The 21,052-nt window shown below is 55.4% G+C and overlaps 1 protein-coding gene across 1 annotated transcript in view; it reads right to left on the reverse strand.

The window, feature by feature from the left end:
* Nucleotides 1-337: 337 nt before the first annotated feature.
* The window catches only part of LOC106694894 (protein sidekick-1-like), a 67,800-nt gene continuing 47,085 nt past the window's right edge, over nucleotides 338-21,052 (reverse strand). Inside the window, exons 5-7 of the mRNA XM_023746615.1 lie at nucleotides 19,665-19,771; nucleotides 17,186-17,333; nucleotides 338-553 (exon numbers count right to left, since the gene is read on the reverse strand). Coding sequence (XP_023602383.1) covers nucleotides 412-553; nucleotides 17,186-17,333; nucleotides 19,665-19,771 — 397 coding nt within the window. The 3' untranslated portion in view covers nucleotides 338-411. The remainder of the gene's footprint in view (nucleotides 554-17,185; nucleotides 17,334-19,664; nucleotides 19,772-21,052) is intronic.

Below are 21,052 nucleotides of genomic sequence, written 5' to 3' on the forward strand. Positions count from 1 at the left end.
CGAAGGGAGAGCAGCAAAGCACAGGCCTTCCCGCCACCCACAGAGGAGCCCGCAGCACGGGGCGGCCGGATGGGAGGGCGAAGCCATCAGCTCAGAAAGGAACTCAACCGCACGCTTGGACAGGAGGGCTGAGACAGGACTGCGGAGATAGCGACCACAAGGAAAGATGGATGATTTACCTACAGTGGAAATCGGTTCTTCTCACCAACAGACACCATCACAGGAGTGAAAAGCAAGCCAGAGCGGCGAGGAAGACATAACCAGCAAAGGACGTGCACCCGGCGTTTGTACAGAACTCCTGCCAATTAATTAGAAAAACATAAAGAATCCGAGAGAGAAAATGGGCAAGACTTGGCCCTTCACCAGAGAGGACATGCAACTGGCAAACATATAAAAACATACTTAACCCCACTAAGCATCAGGGACACCAGTGAAACCACAGGAAGGTACACCCACTAGATGAGGGGGAATGTGAAAGTCCGGCCGTCCCGAGTGCCGCTGAGGGACGCGCTCCATCTCCGCGCGGGTGGTGGGCGTGGAGGCTGGCTGCCCGCTGTGGAGACCGGAATGGCAGGGAAGTTGAAGGCAGGGGCCCTGGGGCGCGTGACCCACGCAGCAATGGCGTTTGCGCGTCCTCGAGGCGGGGCTGTTCGTTGCGGCCATATGTGCAGACGAGGTTAACGACAGCGAACCACCGAGCGACATGGTGGCAAGTTGCACAGTGAAACCCATACAGCCACGGATATGCACCAACTACAGGCACAAACACAGCCTGGATGAGTCTCAAAAACAGAAAGTTGGATTAAACAAGCAAGACACAAATGAAGACATTCTGTTTGATTCTGTTTGCATAAAACCACCACAGAAGCAAAAAACGTAAGTGGTAAAACTCTAGAGAACAGCAAGAAAGTGTGAGTGTCAGGTCCAGACTTCTGGGGTGGGGGTGAGGGTGTCAGGGTAAGCGGCGGTCACGTGGGTGTGGGCTTGATAAGGATGCTCACCCTGCACCTTATGTTTATGCCCTTTTCTGCATTATGGATGTTTAATGACGAAGCTCCCTGCCCCCAGGAGGGGTGTGCAGGATGGACAGCTACTGTGATGAGGGAAGGGCCTGAGGAGAAGGAATCCAGTCATCGGCTGAAACGGGCATTCCTAGCACAGCCCGTTGGAAAGAGAAGCTTCCGGAGCATCGGGCAGACGAACTGCTCATGAACTCGTGTCAACGGGCACCTTTCAGCCACCTGGGCCCTGTCACCTGTGAAAGTGTGCGACTTCTGTGAGGCCAGGACCAGATGCTGGGGTCGGGGACCAGCTTGTGGCTCCTTTTCTCAAGCGGGCAAGGCCTCGCCTAGGACGCAGCACACCCGGTTCTTCCCACAGTGACAGGGACCTGTCACCAAGAGAGCACTGGAGGGAAACGGAGTTCTGTTCAGGGAACACCTCTGCCTCGCTCAGCAAGTACAGGATCGCTAGCGACGCTGGCCTCTCGCTCCACCGCCATGCTTTACAGACGCCCGGCTTTACACTAGGGGGAACACATGTCGCTATAATATGGCAAACTAGTGGCCCGGTGCACAAAATTCGTGCACGGGGTGAGGGTGTCCCTCAGCCTGCCTTGCACCCTCTCCAATCTGGGACATCCCTCTTGCAATCTGGGACCACTGGCTCCTAACTGCTCACCTGCCTGCTGGTCTGATCGCCCCCAGCTGCAACCCCTCCCCCTGCCAGCCAGCTCACCCCCAACTGCCCCCCCTGCCAGCTTGCTCGCCCCCAACTGCCCCCCCCGCCCCGTGCCAGCCTGCTCACCCCAACTGCCACCCCTGATGGCCTGCTCGCCCCCAACTGACCCCCCCGCCCCCGACAGCTTGATCACCCCTAACTGCTTCTGCCTCGGCCCCACCACCATGGCTTTGTCTGGAAGGATGTCCGGAAGGTCTCCCAATCTAGTTAGCATATTACTCTTTTATTAATATAGATCAGTGGTTCTCAACCTTCCTAATGCTGCGACCCTTTAATACAGTTCCTCATGTTGTGGTGACCCCCAACCATAAAATTATTTTCGTTGCTACTTCATAACTGTAATGTTGCTACTGTTATGAATCGTAATGTAAATATCTGATATGCAGGATGTATTTAGGCGACCCCTGTGAAAGGGTCATTTGACTGCCAAAGGGGTCGCGACCCACAGTTTGAGAACCGCTGGTCTAGATGGTTATTCCCACAGTAGCCACGGTGGCCGACCATCCCTGTTTGCCTGGGGACTTAAAGGCCTTTCGGTGCAAAACAGGGACAGTCCCGGGGAAACCAGACGAGGAGGTTACTCTATAGGTCACACGCTCTCTCCTGCCAGTCACGTGGCCTAACAGTATCTTAGCACATGCGGACGGATCACGAGAATTCTCGTGTTTTCTGTTCTACGCTTGTGGCCAATCACGAGAATTCTCGGCTTTCCATTGTTGTCATTTAGAGAGAAACAGTGTAACAGAAAACGCATTTGCTGAAGTTAAAAATCACAAAAGGAATTAAAAGTGATTAGTCTCTTGTTGTTAGTAATAAAAATAACTGTTTTTAATATCAATTTGATATTTTTAAAGTGCTCAGTAACCATGGATAGTGACGAAATACATGTTAAAATTCTGGATATATTTGCTGACAATTTATCAGATATTCCAAGTGAAAGTGATGAAAGCTTTGACAGTGGCAGTGATATAGTTATTCCTTCAAAAAGGCGAAAAATAGTAATTTCAAGTGATTCCGAACTTGAAATTTTGAACAATTCCACACATGATTTTGAGTATAATTTGCATCTTGGTTGCCAAGATAATGATTGGTCAAAAAAGGACTTTCAACCTAATTTGGAAAAATTTGAAGGTAATCCTGGGGTTACAGTTATATCGTCTGATTCTAAGAACATCATTGATTTTTGACAACAATCTGTTTGAACTATTTTGTCATCAATCGAACATATATTATAACCAAAATTGGGGAAAGCACAAAACTTCGAAAGCAATAAAGTGGTCTCCTGTTACTCCAAAAACCTTTAGGACTCAGAGTGCTAATGGGGCGTTCTCGAAAGGATACTTGGAAAGAATAGTGTCTACAAATCCAGTTCTAGCTGTTCCAATATTTCCTCAGACGATGAGTCGAAATCGTTTTGAACAAATCTGGACTTACTGGCATTTCAATGACAATGCACACATGACTAACTCTTCATCCAGGCTATTTAAAATTCAACCTGTACTCGACCACTTTATTAGCAAATTTCAAACAATATAGAAGCCTAGGCGAGAATTACCATTAGATGAAGGCGTGATTCCCTGGAGGGACGTCTTCTATTTCGAACTTACAACCCAGCTAAGATGATTAAATATGGCTGACTTATAGGAATGGTATGTGAGAGCAAGACTGGGTATATTTGCAATATGGAAATTTATACAGGAGAAGGAAGAAAATTGAATGACTATTCTATCACTACTTCAGCCGTATCTGGAATCGGGGCATCACATATACCAAGATAACTATTTCAATAGCGTTTCAATTGCAGAAACTTTATATAAAAGGAAGTATCCTACTAAAGTTTGCAAAGTGTGCAAAAGTAACGGTAAGAGAAGAGAAACGCGTTACATTTGCAGCTTTGTTTAGTTCCGCTTCATATTACAGTGTTTTACACAGTCTCATACTTTAAAAAGACATTAGCTTGTAAGAACATGTAATAAATAACTTTGAGAGGCAATGGGTGTTTAATTTTAAAGCGTGCCTTTAACATTTATGTAAAACGTTTTTTGTACTCGTTCAACAGAAACTTATCTGGCCACTGGGTAAAGCTGGCAATAAAACTACTGGTCCGCAATGTGCTAATGTCCTCAGCTCGTCCAATGCCTCGCTGTGGAGACCCTCTGTTCCCGCACCATCTCGTCCAATGCCTCGCTGTGGAGACCCTCCATTCCCGCACAATCTCGTCCAATGCCTCGCTGTGGACACCCTCCATTCCCGCACAATCTCGTCCAATGCCTCGCTGTGGACACCCTCCGTTCCCGCACCATCTCGTCCAATGCCTCGCTGTGGAGACCCTCCATTCCCGCACAATCTCGTCCAATGCCTCGCTGTGGACACCCTCCGTTCCCGCACCATCTCGTCCAATGCCTCGCTGTGGACACCCTCCGTTCCCGCACCATCTCGTCCAATGCCTCGCTGTGGAGACCCTCCATTCCCACACGCGCCTCTAAGAGTGAACTTCGCAGAGAGTAAACCGTGAGAAGCGCCGCTCGAGAAGCTGTGTCACAAGCACACAGTCAGCCTCCCTGATCTCTGATTCAGTCAAACACTCAAAAGAGAAAATAGTGTCCCTGCACTAAGCGTCCTCGTCACCCACTGAATGGAGACGGGCGTCCGCCTCTCCGCTCCGGGTGTCTTCCTGTCACTACAGACCTGCCTCTGCCCGTCGGCGTCACCACCCGGCTCCCTGCGAACGTGGAGAGCCAAGGCCTTCACCTTCGTACGGACTGTGAGGGCTGGGAACCCTTCACCCACTTTCCCTTAGAGCGAGCACATCCACGCCGATTAAAATACCTGCCCTACCTGTGCATTCCTTCAGAGCCCAAGGTGAAACCAGGGAAGGACTAGCTGTCTGACAGATGCAACATCCATGTGCACACACACATCCATACACCGCAGGCCTTTATAAAATGCATACATGTGCACACACACACACCCATACACCGCAGGCCCTTATAAAATGCATACATGTGCACACACACACCCCATACACCGCAGGCCCTTATAAAATGCATACATGTGCACACACACACCCATACACCGCAGGCCCTTATGAAATGCATACATGTGCACACACACACCCATACACCGCAGGCCCTTATGAAATGCATACATGTGCACACACACCCAATGCACCGCAGACCCTTATAAAATGCATACATGTGCACACACGCCCAATGCACCGCAGACCCTTATAAAATGCATACATGTGCACACACCCCCATACACCGCAGGCCCTTATAAAATGAATACATGTGTACACACACACACACCCATGCACCGCAGGCCCTTATAAAATGAATACATGTGCACACACACACCCAATGCACCGCAGGCCCTTATAAAATGCATACATGTGCACACACACCCATACACTGCAGGCCCTTATGAAATGCATACGTGTGGTGTTGAAACACGTTCTCAGTAACTAGTTATGTTCTCCTCTGACCCTCGCCTGTGAGCTCCGACCTCCCAGCAGTCCTGGTCAGCACCTACTTTCCTAGGGGCCTCGGAAATACAATCTGGCTGCCATCTTACTAAACAGCGTCTTTATTATTATTATTATTATTATTATTATTATTATTAATTTCAGAGAGGAAGGGAGAGGGAGAGAGGGATAGAAACATCAGTGAGAGAGAACCATTGATCGACTGCCTCCTGTACGCCTCCTACTGGGGGTTGAGCGCAGAACCAGGGCCCTGACCTGGAATTGAACCCTGACCTGCTGGTTCCTGGGTCGACGCTCAGCCACTGAGCCACACCAGCCGGGCTAGAACGGGGTCTTGGAACGGACAGGGGGCTGTAGAGACCCGTGGGCAGTGATGGGCCTGCTCCTCCTGGACTGAGGTGCCGGCAAGGAAAGGGGCCGCTGAAGCCTCTGAGCCCCGCGGGGAAAGGTCCGGCTCCGTGTCCCGGGACCGGGCCGGACGTGGGCCGGAAGCGCACGTGCTGCGCCGGTCCGTGTGGAAAGCCCGCGCTCGGTCATGGCTCACCCACGGGGTCCGTGTCACGGCTGTGCCTTAGTCCCATCTCGCTCCTGCCACCGAGGACTGGGGCGCGGCCCACAGAAAGGTTACGGAAACAATGCCAGCCTGCAGGTGGGAGGAAGTACAGAAACACAAAACGCAGTGTCGCTGAAGACTTCCTCGGAGGGACACCCGGAGGAGAGTGCACACCCTGTCCTTCCCCGTTCGGAAGGCTCAGTGAGAGGGGAGTGCCGCTGTGCCTGTTCATGGCCCGGGGATGGCTCAGCCTCGAAATGGCCCGGTGCGGGCCCAGGGGGTCCTCGCAGGCCTACGGGGCAGACATTACTGTTTCAGGAGAGGAAACTGAGGCACAGCTGCGCCACGTGCCCGAGGTCACACAACGCTGAACTTCCGACTCCACACGTTAGCTGCCGCTCTCTCCTGCTTGTCTGCAAGTTCTCTCTGGCCTCGTCCTCAAGGTGGTAAAAGGAGAGTAAGAAGACAGGAAGTGCTGCGGCAGGAGCCTGTCCCATTAAATATTTAGAAACGCTATTCTTTAAATCATTAGATGCTCTTCAAAACGTCCCTGCTTGCCACACCTCCTTACTCCATCACGAGATCAAAGCAATGACAGTTGCACCGGGGCATGTGCGATGCCTTTAGATTCTCGCAGCGGGCTTTGGAGGAAAGCCAGGCACTTGGGGGCTGGGCCCTCCACGCACAGCCCGGGGCAGAGACGGGCCAGCGGCAGGTGGCCACCCCTCCCCTCTCCCGCTTCAATCAACACAAGCCCTGCTCACATTCACTTCCGGAGACACGGCTCTCAACTTCACTCGGATGCACAGCAGCCTCGGAGCAGACAGAACAGGAAACAGCGAGGTCCCTGGCAGCCAATTCGCTGTGCAGAGACCTGGCAGGACCCGGGCTGAGGCACCTCTGAGCAGGCCGCGCAGTCAATGGGCTGGGTCCTCAGAGCAGGCGGGGCTGGCTGCCCAGCGGTTCACTGACCGAGAGGGAGCTCTAAGTGTCGTGAACACGGGGAGACCACACAGGTAACGCCTAAGACCCAAACCACCCGCACGGGTCATTCGCAAACCTGTGTCGTGCATTAAAGTGAGACTCTGACTATAAACCAAGCCCACACGTGGCTGCATAACCAGGACACGCGGCAGCTCTTGGCTGTGATGATTCCCTGGCTGCTGAGGCTCCGGCACATCCGGGCTGGAGGAGGGAGGGATCACGCTCAAGAGAGATCAACAAGTTCCCGGACTCCCCCCTTCATGACCTTCCAGGGTAGAACCTGCAGGCCCGTGAGCGCTGAGGACCGGGCTCGGAAGCAGCGGGGGGGGCGTCCGGGGTGCAGCCCGAGCCGGTGTGTCGGGTTGTGATCCCCGCGCATCTGTCCCGGCTCAGCTCTGTGGAGGCCGCACGGCCACCCACCAGTTCCCTTCCGGGTGGTTCCGTAGCACCGCGGGGCCTGGCTGCCTCTTCCCTCCTGTCTTCTGTGGCCTCTCATCCTCGCCCCTCTCTCCAAGGGCCGGAGCTCCTCGGGCTCGCATCTCTTCCTCCCTGGGAACTCTCTCCCCAGGATGCTCCTCCGCCCTCCCTCGCGGTTTAAATCCCGCCTCTGCGCCGTGTTGTGTCTCCAGCAGCCCTCTCCTCTGCGCTCCAGGCCTGTGGCGTCCAGATGGGAGTCGCTCTGGCTACGCAGGCTGCTCGCAGGATCTCTCTCGACCTTCGCAGGCCCAGCCCCTTCCGACCCCGTTGTCAGTACTTCGGGAAATGCTGCCACGGGCTAGCTCTAGGCCCACTCCATCTGCAAGTCCCGGCGACTCTGCTTTTTTAAAATCCTCATTTTGTTAGTATTTGTTCACACCGTGATCTGCTTTTAACCAATCGCTTTAATTTGTTCACGGCCCCCCACTTCCCTGCTCCGCCTAATCCAGGCTACCAGCCCCTCCTGCTTGCAAACCGAGGGTATTAGCAAGAGCTTCCTAAGGGGCTGTTTCCCCCTTTGCCCCTGAGCATCCACTCCTCACACGGCAGCCAGGTTTTCTTAAAGCAAATCCGATCACGCGTCCCCACGTCTTTCTGCCGCCCTCAGGACGGCGCCGAAGCCCGCGCCACAGCCACAGCCACAGCCACAGCCACAGCCACAGCCACAGCCACAGCCACAGCCGGCCTGCTGGCCTCTGCGCCGCTCCCTCCCACACACACGCTGCCTCCGGCCGCCTTCCCGCTGCTTTCGGTGCCAATGCTGTGGAACCCCAGCCCCTTTCTTCACGTCACTGGCTCCTTCTCTCCCTCCTCTCGGTCCATGTATTAGATGCCTGGGCAGGGCTTCCCTTGCCACCCGATCCTCCTGTGTGTCCTCACCTGCCCGTTCTGTTTGCCTGTTTGCCAGCACCGGACCGGACGGTACTTCTGCTGAGAAGCGGGACCCAGGGGCCCTCATACCAGGATAGGAACGCCTTCTCTTTACCGCCGCAGCCAGGCCCCTGCTGCAGGCCACAGCCTGGGGGCCAGCGGAAAGCAACCGCCAGGCACATTCCCAGGAAAGCAGGCAGGCCATCCGTGGGCTTCATGCTCGGCTCTGTCACTGCGGGGGCCCTGGAGCCCGGATCACCCTCCCCACCCCCCGCCACGCAGTCACCCACAGACCTGGTGTGATAAGGCTGCCCGGGCGCCTTCAGCCGGACGCCAAGACGACAGAGGGCGCAGGGCAGAGCTGCGGGGAAACAGAGAAACGCTTGTCTGCCCTCCAGAGTGTCTGCAGGGCCGCGCCTCATGGCCCTGCCACCAGGACAGCCGCTCCCTCACCACTCACGGGGCCCAGCCCACAAATCCACGCAACGGCCTCCGGCCTGACACCCGCAGGACTGCTGTCACCATGGAATGTGAAAACCCGAGTCCCTCCAACACTGAGACAGGCCGCCAGCATCGGGAATGGGTGCAGGAGAGCAGCTGGGCTCTACCAGCCCCTTGCACCTTGGCCGGAGTCTCTGCGCCCACTTCCATCTGCGCGACCTTCCCTTCCGTCGGTCCTCCCCGCTCCCTGCCGGGTCTCAAGGACTCAGGGTGCACTGGCCTGGAACGCCTCCCACAGGGCGCCAAGCGCGCAGGCTGCCAGGTGACAGCACCCGCCAGGTTCCGCTGGTTCACCGCTCGTTGTTTGACCTTCTCCGACCCTCCCACACGCCCACTGACCTCCAGGTGACAGGCTCCCCACGGCCCAGCCCGGAAGTGCACACGTGCCCGGGGGAGACCGTCCCGGGCTCTCTCTGACCGTGAGGTCCCCTTTCCTCCGCTCCCCTGTGTGGGAGAGCTTCACCTGGGTATCCGAGCCCTCTGCCTACGACGCCAGAAAGGGCAGGCTGACCCCGACCCCGAGCGCCCAGAGTGCACGTGTGAACTGACCTGTGCTCTGCCCACGGGCTCTCCGTGGACACACAAGGTGACACGCACCCTCGAGGGGAGGCCCCCGCCTACGCCTGGGCTACAAATGAACAGCGGCAGGATCCCCGTGGCCGCCGCCGAAGCACATTTCCTTCCCAGGAGCACCTCCGTGGCTGACGCCAGTGCGATGAGGTTCCTGTTACGTGAACAGGGGAGCGGAGGGGCACATGCCCTGCACGTGGGAAGAGCAACACTGACCATGACCCTCTGAAACAGCAGCCAATGAAAGTACGTGTGCTGGACGGTGTCATGGACGACATGTCAGATGCACAGACAGCGATGCCTCCTCATCACTCAGCACTATCAGACCAGCTTCGGGCCCGGGCCGGGCCGCTCAGTTGGTTCGAGCGTCATCCCGATACGCCACGGCTGTGGGTCTGATCCCCAGCCCGGACACACACAAGAATCAACCAATGAGTGCCTGAATGAGTGGAATGATTCTCTCTCTCTCGCTCTCTCAAATCAATAAATATCATTTGAAAAATAAGAGCGAAGGGGAAGGGGAGGCCGGAGCCTCGTTCTACTTGTTGTATACGGACCGGAAATCCCTTACAAACCCTCCCTGAACCCGCAGTTTCAAATGCGTTAGTGAGCAGTTGCCTTTGAATACTAAACATTTTTCTCCACAAATAAATCTTCCCTGTAATAACTCCAGGAGCTTGCTGGGTACCTACTTTGTCTCCATTTGAGATTTCCGTTATATCACCACTAGAGGCCGGGTGCACAAAATACATGCATGGGGTCCCTAGGCCTGGCTGGCGGTCGATCAGGGCCTATCAGGGCCGTCCTGCCCAGTCCCGATCGGGGCCGGGCCAGCCGGGGACTGCTGGAGAGGGCCTGCCAGACTGGGGGAGGGACTGCCGGAGGTTTGCCAGCCAGGGGGAGGGACAGGGGAGGTTGGCTGTGGGAGCGCACTGACCACCAGGGGGCAGCTCCTGAGTTGAGCGCCTGCCCCCTGGTGGTCAGTGTGTGTCATAGCGACTGGTCGACCGGTCGTTCTGGTCGTTCGGTCATAATGGTCGCTTAGGCTTTTATATAGAGAGATTGCTGGGCACAGTGAAAGGATGAGGACTGAGGCTGGGACCCTCCTGCTCTGAGTCTCAGTCCAGTGCCCATCGTCCCACACCATCTCCCTGGAAAGAGCTGCACATTATTGCCTATTTATTTACTCAGGAAATACTTGTCCAGCCAGCCGGTAGGCGTTTACTATTTACATGGCCAGGAACTGTGCTGAGTTCCCGAGCCTTCAAAGACAAAGAAATAATTCAACTAAGAAGGGGGGGAGGGGGGGACAAAGAAGCTGAGTAGACATTTTCCTAAAGAAGATATTCAAATGGCCAACGGGAACATGCAAAGGTGCTCACTGTCCCTAATCACCAGGGAAAGCACGTCAAAGCCACAGTGAGGCGTCATCACACCTGTCAGATGGCTGTTGTCGAAAAGACAAGAGGTGAGTGCTGATGAGGCCTGGAGGATGGGAAGCCTAGCCCTGCGGGCGGGAATGCAGGCGGATGCAGCCCCTCCGGGAAACGGTGTGGACATTTCTAAAAAATGTAAAATAGAGTTTCCACAGGGCCTGGCCTCCCACCGCCGGGATCTACCCGAAGGAACCACATCACCATCTCAGAGGTGGTCAGGGCAGCAGGAGTCACAAGAGTCAGGACATGGGAACAGCCCCGTGTCCACCGACGGGGGAAGAAAGAAATGTGACATGTATGACTCAGCCGAAACAGAAGGAAACCCCGCCATCTGTGACAACACGGAGGCCCCTGCGAGCATGATGCTGAGTGACACGCATGTGACAACATGTGATCTCACTTACAACCTCACTTACAGGCGGAATCTAAACCACGGGACTCGCATCGCAGCGGGAAAGGCGGAGGGGAGGAATGGCTAAGGAGGTCCGAAGGTATACACCCCCGTTCCCCCGGGGATGTATGGACAGTTAACGACACTGCATTCTGTATATTTGAAAGTCGCTGAGAGAGCAGATCTTAAAACTTCTCATCACAACAACAACAAATGTGTAACTGTGTGGCGATGGATGTTAACTAGACTTATGATCATCATTCCTTAATATGTACATGTATCAAATCATTACACTGTGTGCCTTAAAATAATACACTGTTATATGTTAATTCTATCTCAATAAAACCGGGGGATTGGCAACAAAAACAACACATTTTTTTGCCTCAAGGGATTAAATTTAGTAGCAAACAAACAGCCACACGCAAGGAAGTGAACAAAAACATGAGAGCCACAGAGGGGCAGAGTGCTCAGTGGTACATCCTATATAATAAAGAGCTAATATGCTAATTAGACCAGACAGTGGAATGACCTTCCAGACGACCTTCCGGAATGACCAGTGGGCAGGGGCCAGGGCCGTGGCGCTGCGAGCGCTGAGGCAGCCGGGGCCGCAAGGGCCCACCGTTGTACGAATTGTGTGCATCGGGCCTCTAGTACGATTATATGCATTAAAGCGCGTTTTGCTCATGATGGTTGCCATTTCAAAACATAATGTGGATACAGATTTAAGAGCTAAAATAGAACAAGCTATGATTCAACAAACATATTCCAGGCTTGGCAACCTCAGAATTTATTGTTCATTAAAGCTGTATTTTAATTATCCTAGTTTTAATTAAGGTATTATGTCGAGTTGGCGAAATGCAATTATGGGCAACTGACTTAAGGTGTCTAATAGGCTAATATTTGAAAAGCAATGCATTATTATTGTCACAAGCTCTGCTCATGCAAAATGAAGTGGTTTTTATTTTCGAATGAAAAATTGGTACAGAGAATATTAAACTCTTGTCATTGAAGTTAAACACTACATTGCCACTGAAATGGAACCAAGTCATCCGAGGACCGCCTTCCCTCAGGGTCGCCGGCTGGCCCCGGGAGGGCTCTCTGGGTGGGACCTGCCTTTGCCCAGCGCGGTGGGCACGGGGCAGCAGCCTGCACACGCCCGACAAACACCACCGGAGAGGAGACGCCGGGACGACCTTCACCAAGTCCATCTGCACCGGCCGCTGCTCTCAACGTGTTGACAAGGTAACCCTCCACCCACCATGACGCTGCCTAGACCCGAGAGCAAATGACTTCCCGCCCCCGGCAGCCGCTTCTGACAAGTCAGCGTTCCGCACGCCGGTCGCTGAGCACGGGACTCACTCTCCCGTCCCCTCTGCGGACATCTGCCCGGAACATCAGCGTGAACAACGGGACTCAGCGGGGCTCCTGCATGTCGTTAGGACGAGCACAGCGAGCACTGCAGGGAACCAGCACCTGGAGGAGCCCACACGGTCTGCACAGAGGGGGCGTCCTGGCCGAGGGTCCAGCCCCCTCCCGCCCGGGCCCCTCCCAGGGCGCCGGGCCCAGGTGCGCCTGGCAACGCAGACGCGGAGGGCGCGTGGGCGCAGGAGCCACGGGCTCAGCGGGGACCCGCCGTGGGCCGCGCTGCCTTAGTTCCCATCAGAAAAGCAAGGACAACCGCACTCATTAGGCTGCTGCGAGGATCAAATGAGTCATTACCCAGAAAACACTTACCACGGAGCCGGGCACTCAACGTTATTAATAATTACTGTTATTAAATACCACCCTGAGACGACCACAGGAATGATGCGGAATAAAAGAAGCCAACACAAAAGATTCCATGTCCCATGACCCCACTTACCAGAAATTCCCGGCAGACAAGTTCCCTCTGGTGATGGAACCAGATGAGGGGCGGGCGGACAGGGAGGAGGCAGCCACTGCGTGAGGGGCCCTGCGGGTGGTGGTCACAGCCACTTGCTCAGCCCCCACCCCGAGCTGAAACCTGTGCATGTGTGTGCAAATCCTCAGCGAGTGATTTTTAAAATGTCACCTGCGAGCAAGGCTGCCCGGGACCACTCGGTGCAGGGGACCCCCCCCCTCAGCTCTCTCTCATCCGCCCCCACCCGCTCCCTCATAACGCCCATCCTCCCCTGAAAGCATCCTGGTCCTTAAGCTGTTTCCGGGCTGGACCAGGACTCACATGGCAGCACCCCAGAGCCTCTTTTCTGTCCCAGCAGCCAGGACAGGGCCCGGCACAAAGCCAGTGCCAGGAGGCATCTCCTGAACGCACGGGTGAGAGGGAGGGGGGTGCAGGGGTAAGAGGGAGGGGGGCGCACGGGTAAGAGGGAGGGGGTGCACGGGTAAGAGGGAGGGGGCGCACGGGTAAGAGTGAGGGGGTGCACAGTAAGAACGAGGGCGGGGCGCAGAACTGGCCGGGAGCTCCCGCCCACAGGATCACTGGGTGGAGGCCGTGCCCCACGCCCCGGAGGGTAAGACTGCCCAGGGCAGACCTGGCGGAGGAAAGGTCTAGAACCCACATCTGCTTACAGCAAACATGGCTCCACCCACACGTACAGAGCCCACCATAACCAGTCACAAATGCCTATAAAACAATGTAACAGTTTAAAAGCTCATTATTTTGAAAGCCCCGTTAACTATAAAAATGTCATTATAACCGGGTCTTCGTTCAAGCGTTACGTCGTGACTCCCAACCCAAGTGCTAATTGACACGGACCCTGAGCAGCTGCAGGGAGAGGGCGCTGAGGCCGTGAGTCCCGTCCGTAGCGTCCACAGTGTGAGTCGGGCGGCTTCCTCATCCCGCGACGCTGCTCGCTGCCCGACTCACAGTCCGGACCCTTCCCGGCGAGCGGCTCCCACGCCGGCGGGAGGTGAGAACGTGGGCTCGGCGGCCGCGGCACCGGCAGGGGAACCCGGCGCCGTGTCCCCCTCCCGCCGGGCGGCCGCGGATGCCATCAGCCAGGAGCGGCCATCGGCGGCGGCAGGCGCTCACGGAACAGCCTGTGCGTCCGACCTGCTGACTGCGCTGTCCACTCCCTCCCGGGGGAGGCGGCCCGCGTGCCATCCACTCCCCATTTCCTATTGTGAGAAACAAAGGGGAACAGCGCCCATACATCTTCCCGGGAGAACACAGAACAGTTTTAGCATCAAATGAGGCTCCATTTCTCAGGACACGGCTCTCCTCATCTCGGAAATGCAGACAGCAGCCTCGCTGTTTGGATCCCGTACACCAGAAAGTAAACATGCATTTTCTTCATCATCTCACATAAGCGAAACCTGTAATTTCCTCTTCAAAATTCCGAGTATCGCTCGTTCTCGACTCTTTCTTGGTCGTTCGCTTCCCAAGTCAGACTCCCTCAGGGACGCGGCTCCCTGGGGCTGGGCAGGCTCCTGCCTTCCGGGGAGGAGGCGCAGGTACCACAGGACTGCGCTCACCGTCATCCCCTCCCTCGTCCCTTCACCACCCAGCACCGCTCCTCTGCGCTGCAGAGCCCGGCCAGACGGAGCACAGAAAGAGGGGTTCAGTGGGAACACCCCGAGGAGGCTGGAGCGACAGAGGAGATGGGCCTGCACATGCCACCAGGACCACATTCCCAAGCTCCAGGAATCGGGGCGGGGCCGGCGCGGGAGGGCGGCCATCGAATGTGCCCTGCCCCTGCTCCGGGGCCCGGGAGCAGCCCCGTTCCGAGCCAGGCCTCCCCACTGGTTCAGATCCGTGTCCTCTCAATTCTCCGGGACATGGTCTTTCACTGTCACCTCTGTGACCTGCAGCCACGGGCTCCTCTCGCTGGCTGGTCAGCTCACACTCAGCGTTACAGGCTCTAACGGCCACGACCACCCCGACACCCAGCTCCCCGAGTCCGAGGAGCACGACCTAGTCCTGGGACCCTCCTGCCCATTGCCCTGCCTCACACCCACGTGTCCGAACAAACTCCAGACACCACCGCCACCCCCCCGACACACACATGCACACACGTTGCACACACATGCAAAACCTGCTCCACCAAGAGCGCCTCCCGGTGGTTGCTCCATCCTGTCACAGCTCAGGCGGAACTCCTAGAGCTCTCCATGCTTCCTGCCGCTCTCAGTCCCCCCCAACAGACAGCCTCCTGATGCCACTCAAACAGACCTGCATCCGACACTTCTCACCACGCCCCCCACCCGTCCCGATGGCGGCAGTAAGCCCCCAGGCCTCCCGGCTCCTGATCGTGTCTCCCACAGTCTGTTCATAACGTAATTCTTAACCAAAGACCCGTAAGTGAGGCTGCGCTGCTGTTCTGCTCAGCTCCTCGGTGACGGCCGGTCCTCGCATGGCCAAGAGGCCTGGATCTGAACCCCCGGTCCAGCCACCTCGACAGCCTCGACAGCCTTGTCTCCAACCCCCCACCTCACCCCCATCCCGGCGCTGCCAACCCCCCTCCCCCCGCCTCCTTGTGCATCTACCCAGGGCTTCAACTTGCTGCTCCCACTGATACACCCCATGCACGCGGGGGGCGACCAGGCTCGGGCTGCTGTGACACCTGCACGGCCAGCGCTTCAAAACCACGAGGTGAGGATGCACGGAGACCCGACGCCGAAGGGCTTGCAAACGTGTGAACACCCATCACCAGCCTCGTGGCCTCTCTCGCTAAAAGGGCGCCGGCGTGTCCTCCGGGCTGGAGAGCAGTCACCGCTCCGGCCGGGCAGGCCGTGGACGGAGGGGGCGCTGGCTATGCCGCAGCAGCGTCGGGGGGTGATTAGCTCCCCAGGAAGAAACCCGTCTTTAGCAAGAATTTGCAAGTGGAAGACACGAGCTGATGAAATTAGGAGTTGCTGTTTCACTCCATGTCCTGTGTCCTCCTGGGACACATGCTCTCATGAATCTACGGGGACCACAGGTGAGCAAACAAGTGACCAGACTCACTTGCTGCCGAGTTAGAATTCTCCTTCCACCACGAACTGTGCCCCTGCCCTTCCGCGGAAGCTTCGGTGTTTGAGAGGAGCCCGTGTCGACCCCCGCTTTCCCTCCCCCTCCCCCCGCACCAGCTCTTCCCGGGGCTCATCCCAACTCAGCCCGGCCATGCTGCGCTCGACACGAGGACCCCCCAGAATATTGCACAGGAATCTCCCTGGCTGCCTTCTTCACACGTCTTTGTTTCACGCCAACTGGAGAGGCATCTGTGATCACTGGAATCGAGATAGAGGTGGGCGGTACCCAAGCAACTTTTAATAAAATAAAATGAAGGAGAGCAGTCATCCCATTTCTAAGGTAACTGATCTTTTTACTAGAATTTTAAAATATAGCTTTTGTATAGACGAGTTTACAGCATTTCATGATTATCCCGGATGGTCATCTCTGAGCCCTTCCCATCTGGTATATCGCACCGCAGAATGCCCAGGTAGGAAACATATGCCCACGCTCTTTGTAATCACTTAAAGCTAAACGCAGAATGTGGGGCAGGCCGGAACACCTTGAAATAATGCTTAACTAATCACAAAGCAGCTCTTCTGCAATAGGTGAGCGGACCTCTAATTAGACGGAGGAAATAAAGCTGCCACGGCAGGATGAAGGGATAGAGAGAAATGCGCAGTAATTACTGCCTCATCGTCAGCGGAAGCAGCATCACCCACGGCTCACGAAGAAGTCTGTAAGCGACCAGGCCTCCTCCCTGGTGCTGGGAGCTGGGCTCACTCAGGCTGCCCTGAGGTCGCCAAGAGTCGCTCGCAAAGGGAGACGTGGCCGTCAGGGGCGGGGAAGGGCGTGCGGCAAACGGAAGAATCATGGTACCTGTTTTCATTTTTTAAAAACATATAATTGATTTCAGAGAGGAAGGGAGAGGGAGAGAAACGTCAATGATGAGAGAGAATCATGGATCGGCTGCCTCCTGCACACCCCACACTGGGGATCGAACCCCCAACCCAGGCAGGTGCCCTGACCAGGAATCCAACCGTGACCTCCTGGTTCATAGGTCGACGCTCAGCCCCTGAGCCCCGCCGGCCGGGCGGTACCCATTTTCTTACTCGCTCGCACACCCCCACGCCAGGCGAAGGCCGCTGCCCACTCAGGACCGGGCAGGGCTGCGGCTGGGATACCCTTTTCAGCGATCGGTGGTAAACGCAACGTGTGAACGGTGCCCGCGGGCAGTGGCTGTACATTGGAGGGGACGTTGGGGAGGACTCACATTCTGTCGCTGGGGATGATCTTGTGTCCTTCTCGGAACCAGGTCACCTGGGGCCTGGGGTAGCTGCGGAGGGGCGGCAGGTCCAGGATGGCCGCCTGTCCCTCGGGCACCGTCTTCCTCTGCTCTCCAGCCAGGAAACTGCCCATATCTGCAGAGACAATCAGGCCTCTTAGGTTCTAGAAAGCTCTCTCTGAGGGGGAGGGGCCCAGGTGGAAGGAACTGCATTTCACAGCATCCCCGACATGGCGAGGAGGAGCCGGGAGGAGAGACTGAGCATGTGCTGACGGTGCCAGCTGGCGGGCCAGGTGCCCACGGCCAGGTGCCCACGGAGCACCATCAGCAGCCTCGCCCGCCACTATGCTGCTGCGACAAGACGGGTGCTAATACTTTCCCCCTAGACGAGCTGCTGGAAGCGGCCTAGAGCCACACGAGCCGGAGGCCGCTCTAACATAGAGCTCTCAGACGTCTCCCGCTCCCGAACCCCTCGCGCTGGTTTCCCCACGCCCCGCCCACCGGCGCCCCTCTCAGTCTCTCCCTTCGTTCCTGGGGTGACTGCTCCCTCACAGCTCTCCGGGGGTGAGCCATTTGCAAGCCTGGGCTCATTTCAGAGGCGCGGACTTGTTTTGGGGCAGGTGGGTGTTGTTCCAGTCTTTGTGCTACTTGGTACCAATTTAGAAAATGAGGTCACGGGAAAACCAGCCATTAGCATGTGGGTATAAGTGGCCAATGTTTACATTAGTAACGTCTGAAATTTTTTGAATGATTAGGCACACACATATGTGTATATGCATACATTTGTCTGAATATATAGGAATTTGGAACAGAATATCTCTATTATCAATGGCTTTTTTATCCAAGAGAAACTATTTCCTATATTACAAGCAGCATTTAATAGTCTAGGAAATAGATTTAATAGATTGGGAAAGCAGTTGTGGTTATTTTAAAGTAAAATTTGTTATCAAAGAGCAGGAGAAAACAGAGGTGAGAGAAAACATAGGAGATAAAGGAGATAAATCATTAAGCAAGAAAAAGTCCAAAATTTAATTTTACAAAATAGCATTTACTAGATGATCATAAATTCCAAGCCGTTAACTTATTCGAATGTCTGGGGTGTGACTTTATTGATAACGTTTTCAATGTTTCCATTGGAAAAGCTTTAAACAGCCCTGCAGGCAGACTGGGCCGAGTGACTTCCCCACAATTCAGAAACATCGCTGCCTTCCTAGTCATGGAAGATGTAAGTGAACGTGGGTGAGATCTGCACTCAGGCCCCAGCAGCCAGGGCACAGGAGAGCAACTGGGAATCGCTTTAGTTCGTGCGGAACGCTGACCACTGCGGGCCTGACTGTGGGCAGATAACGAAGGAGAGAAGGCAGCCATCGCTGCTCAGCACGGCCCCGCCAGGAGCGCGTAGGGCTCTCTGGCCTCTGGGCCTCTGTCAGGACGCACGAGTGTGGAATTTAACATTTCATGACGCCCTTTGCTTTCTTTGAAAGGAAGAGACATTCTGGTAGCAAATTCGCACTAGAATGAAGGAGACAGGCCATTGTAGATGGATGGGACCTGTCACAGGTTATGGACTAGAAAAGTACTAAATGCTTTACATGGGCCAGCTCCCCTCACCTGGTTGAATCCCGGCTCCCCCGGAATTCAAGCTCCCTACTTTCAAAAGTTTCCTTATTCAAAATGGGCCTGCCCAACAGGATTAACTAGCCCCGTGGTCAGCACACTGCGGCTCTCGAGCCACATGTTTTCCGAGCCGCAGTTTGCCGACCACTGAACTAGCCCAACAGGATTAACGAACTCACTGTTACATGAACCCGCCTGGGACGTGACGAGCCACGGACTCTGGTCGTGCAGCTCAAGGATCTCTGAACACATCATTGCAAGGAACGGATTCTAACTTGATGAAAAGTTACCGAATTGGGTTTAATTTTTTATTTTAAAAACACTGAATGTGAATGTAACGAAAGCTCAGAGCAGCTCACTAATTCATAAAGCAGAGGCAGCTTGTTCTGCTTATTTTATTTCCACCCTCCACAGCAGGGGTCCTCAAACTACGGCCCGCGGGCCACATGCAAATACAAATACTGTATTTGTTCCCGTTTTGTTTTTTTACTTCAAAATAAGATATGTGCAGTGTGCATAGGAATTTGTTCATAGTTTTTTTTAAACTATAGTCCGGCCCTCCAACGGTCTGAGGGACAGTGAACTGGCCCCCTGTTTAAAAAGTTTGAGGACCCCTGCTCCACAGCGCTTACTGGGCCCTCGATCAGCTGAACTGAAAGGTGCCCTTCCCCTCATCAGCCCCACCGCCATCGGACCAGCCACCCCCGCAATTCCCTTCTCTCTCCACCGGTTTCAGCAGGGACTCTATTCCATGTGGGACCCCAGACAGAAGCCAGCCCCGAGGCGGCCGAAGGTGACTGACGGGCACCCCACCCTGTCACTGGCCGTGGAGAGCTCAGTGGACACGTACAGGCGACGTGGACCTCCGATCTTCTCTGCAGGAGCGCGCCCAGCCGGTTCCGCACGGCGCAGCGGTAGAAGCCGGCGTCCAGCTGCCGCAGCGCCGGGATCACGTACCTGCCGAACACGGACACAGCGTTAGTGCGCCTCCCACAGCGGCCGCCATCGCACCCGGCGCTCCACTAAGACCGTCTCTAATAAGTAATGTCCGGGCAACCCTCCCTGCCCAGCACGCCCGCTGCCGCTGCGATCTGTTGGAGGGATGACTCAATCCATCCCCGTCCCCCACCGGCTGTCAGTGTCCCGGGAAACGGGTTTCAGATCTGCCCTGTTCATGGCTGCACCCGGGGTGCCGCCTCAGTGCCGGGCACCTGTGCACGCAGGAGCCGCTGCTCCCGGGGCTGGAGGGACGCCAGGCACAGAGCGAACGAGGCTGTGGCAAGGCCGACGGCGCCGTGGCATCCCGGCCAGCGTCGCTCCCGCGCCATGCTAGGCGCACCGCCCAACACGAGTCACACGCTTTCCTTTCTCTCTTCTCCTCCGGGGCCCAACATTCATTTTAAAACCTCTCGGGAGGACTGAAAGGGCAATGCATTTGTATTTCCATTCCTGTGACTATAAGCAATCATCCTTCAAATCAGCGCCTTTCAAAGAGCGTCAGTAAAGTTTTACAGGAAAAAGTGCAGAGAAGACACCGTTTCCATAAAAGCCTGCTTCAGGCTTACCGTTGGCTTTATAACGTAGGATGTTTTGAAACCCGCAAGCAAGTGGGATAAATAGCCCAGAACCACTTAGTGAGCTTACAGCTCCGAGGCCACACCGCTCACGCTGTGCGAGTGCTCTAGCGGGCCTCTGGCCGCGCTCGCAAACAAATCGAGAACAGGGTTTAAGGTCTGAGGCAGGCACCTTCCACACGTGGGCAGCTGTCTACTACGAGGAAGAAGAGGGCTGAAGCCCAGTGAATGCTGCCTATTTTCCAAAAGAGCGAAGAGGTGGGGCTGCACTCCTTGTGGAAAAGATGTTCTGGTCGTGGGCATCTCGTTTAAGAATAGCGCCTCCTGCCCAGCCAGCGTGGCTCAGGGGTTGAGCGTCGACCTATGAACCAGGAGGTCACAGTTTGATTCCCGGTCAGGGCACATGTCCGGGTTGCAGGCTCCATCCCCAATGTGGGGCGTGCAGGAGGCAGCCAATCAATGATTCCCTCTCATCATTGATGTTTCTATCTCTCTCTCCCTCTCCCTCCTCTCAAATCAATACAAATATATTTTTAAAAAGAAGGCCACCTCTTACACCGCAGAGTACTAACGCAGGTAGGAGGCACCGAATGTGGGATTGTATGTGCTCAGTTCCTAAGTACACCTGGAAATCACTGACATTCACCTAATTGCTCATCTTTTT

Source organism: Myotis lucifugus, unplaced genomic scaffold (genome assembly GCF_000147115.1).
Source record: "Myotis lucifugus unplaced genomic scaffold, Myoluc2.0 scaffold_707, whole genome shotgun sequence".
Classification (NCBI taxonomy): Eukaryota; Metazoa; Chordata; class Mammalia; order Chiroptera; family Vespertilionidae; genus Myotis; species Myotis lucifugus.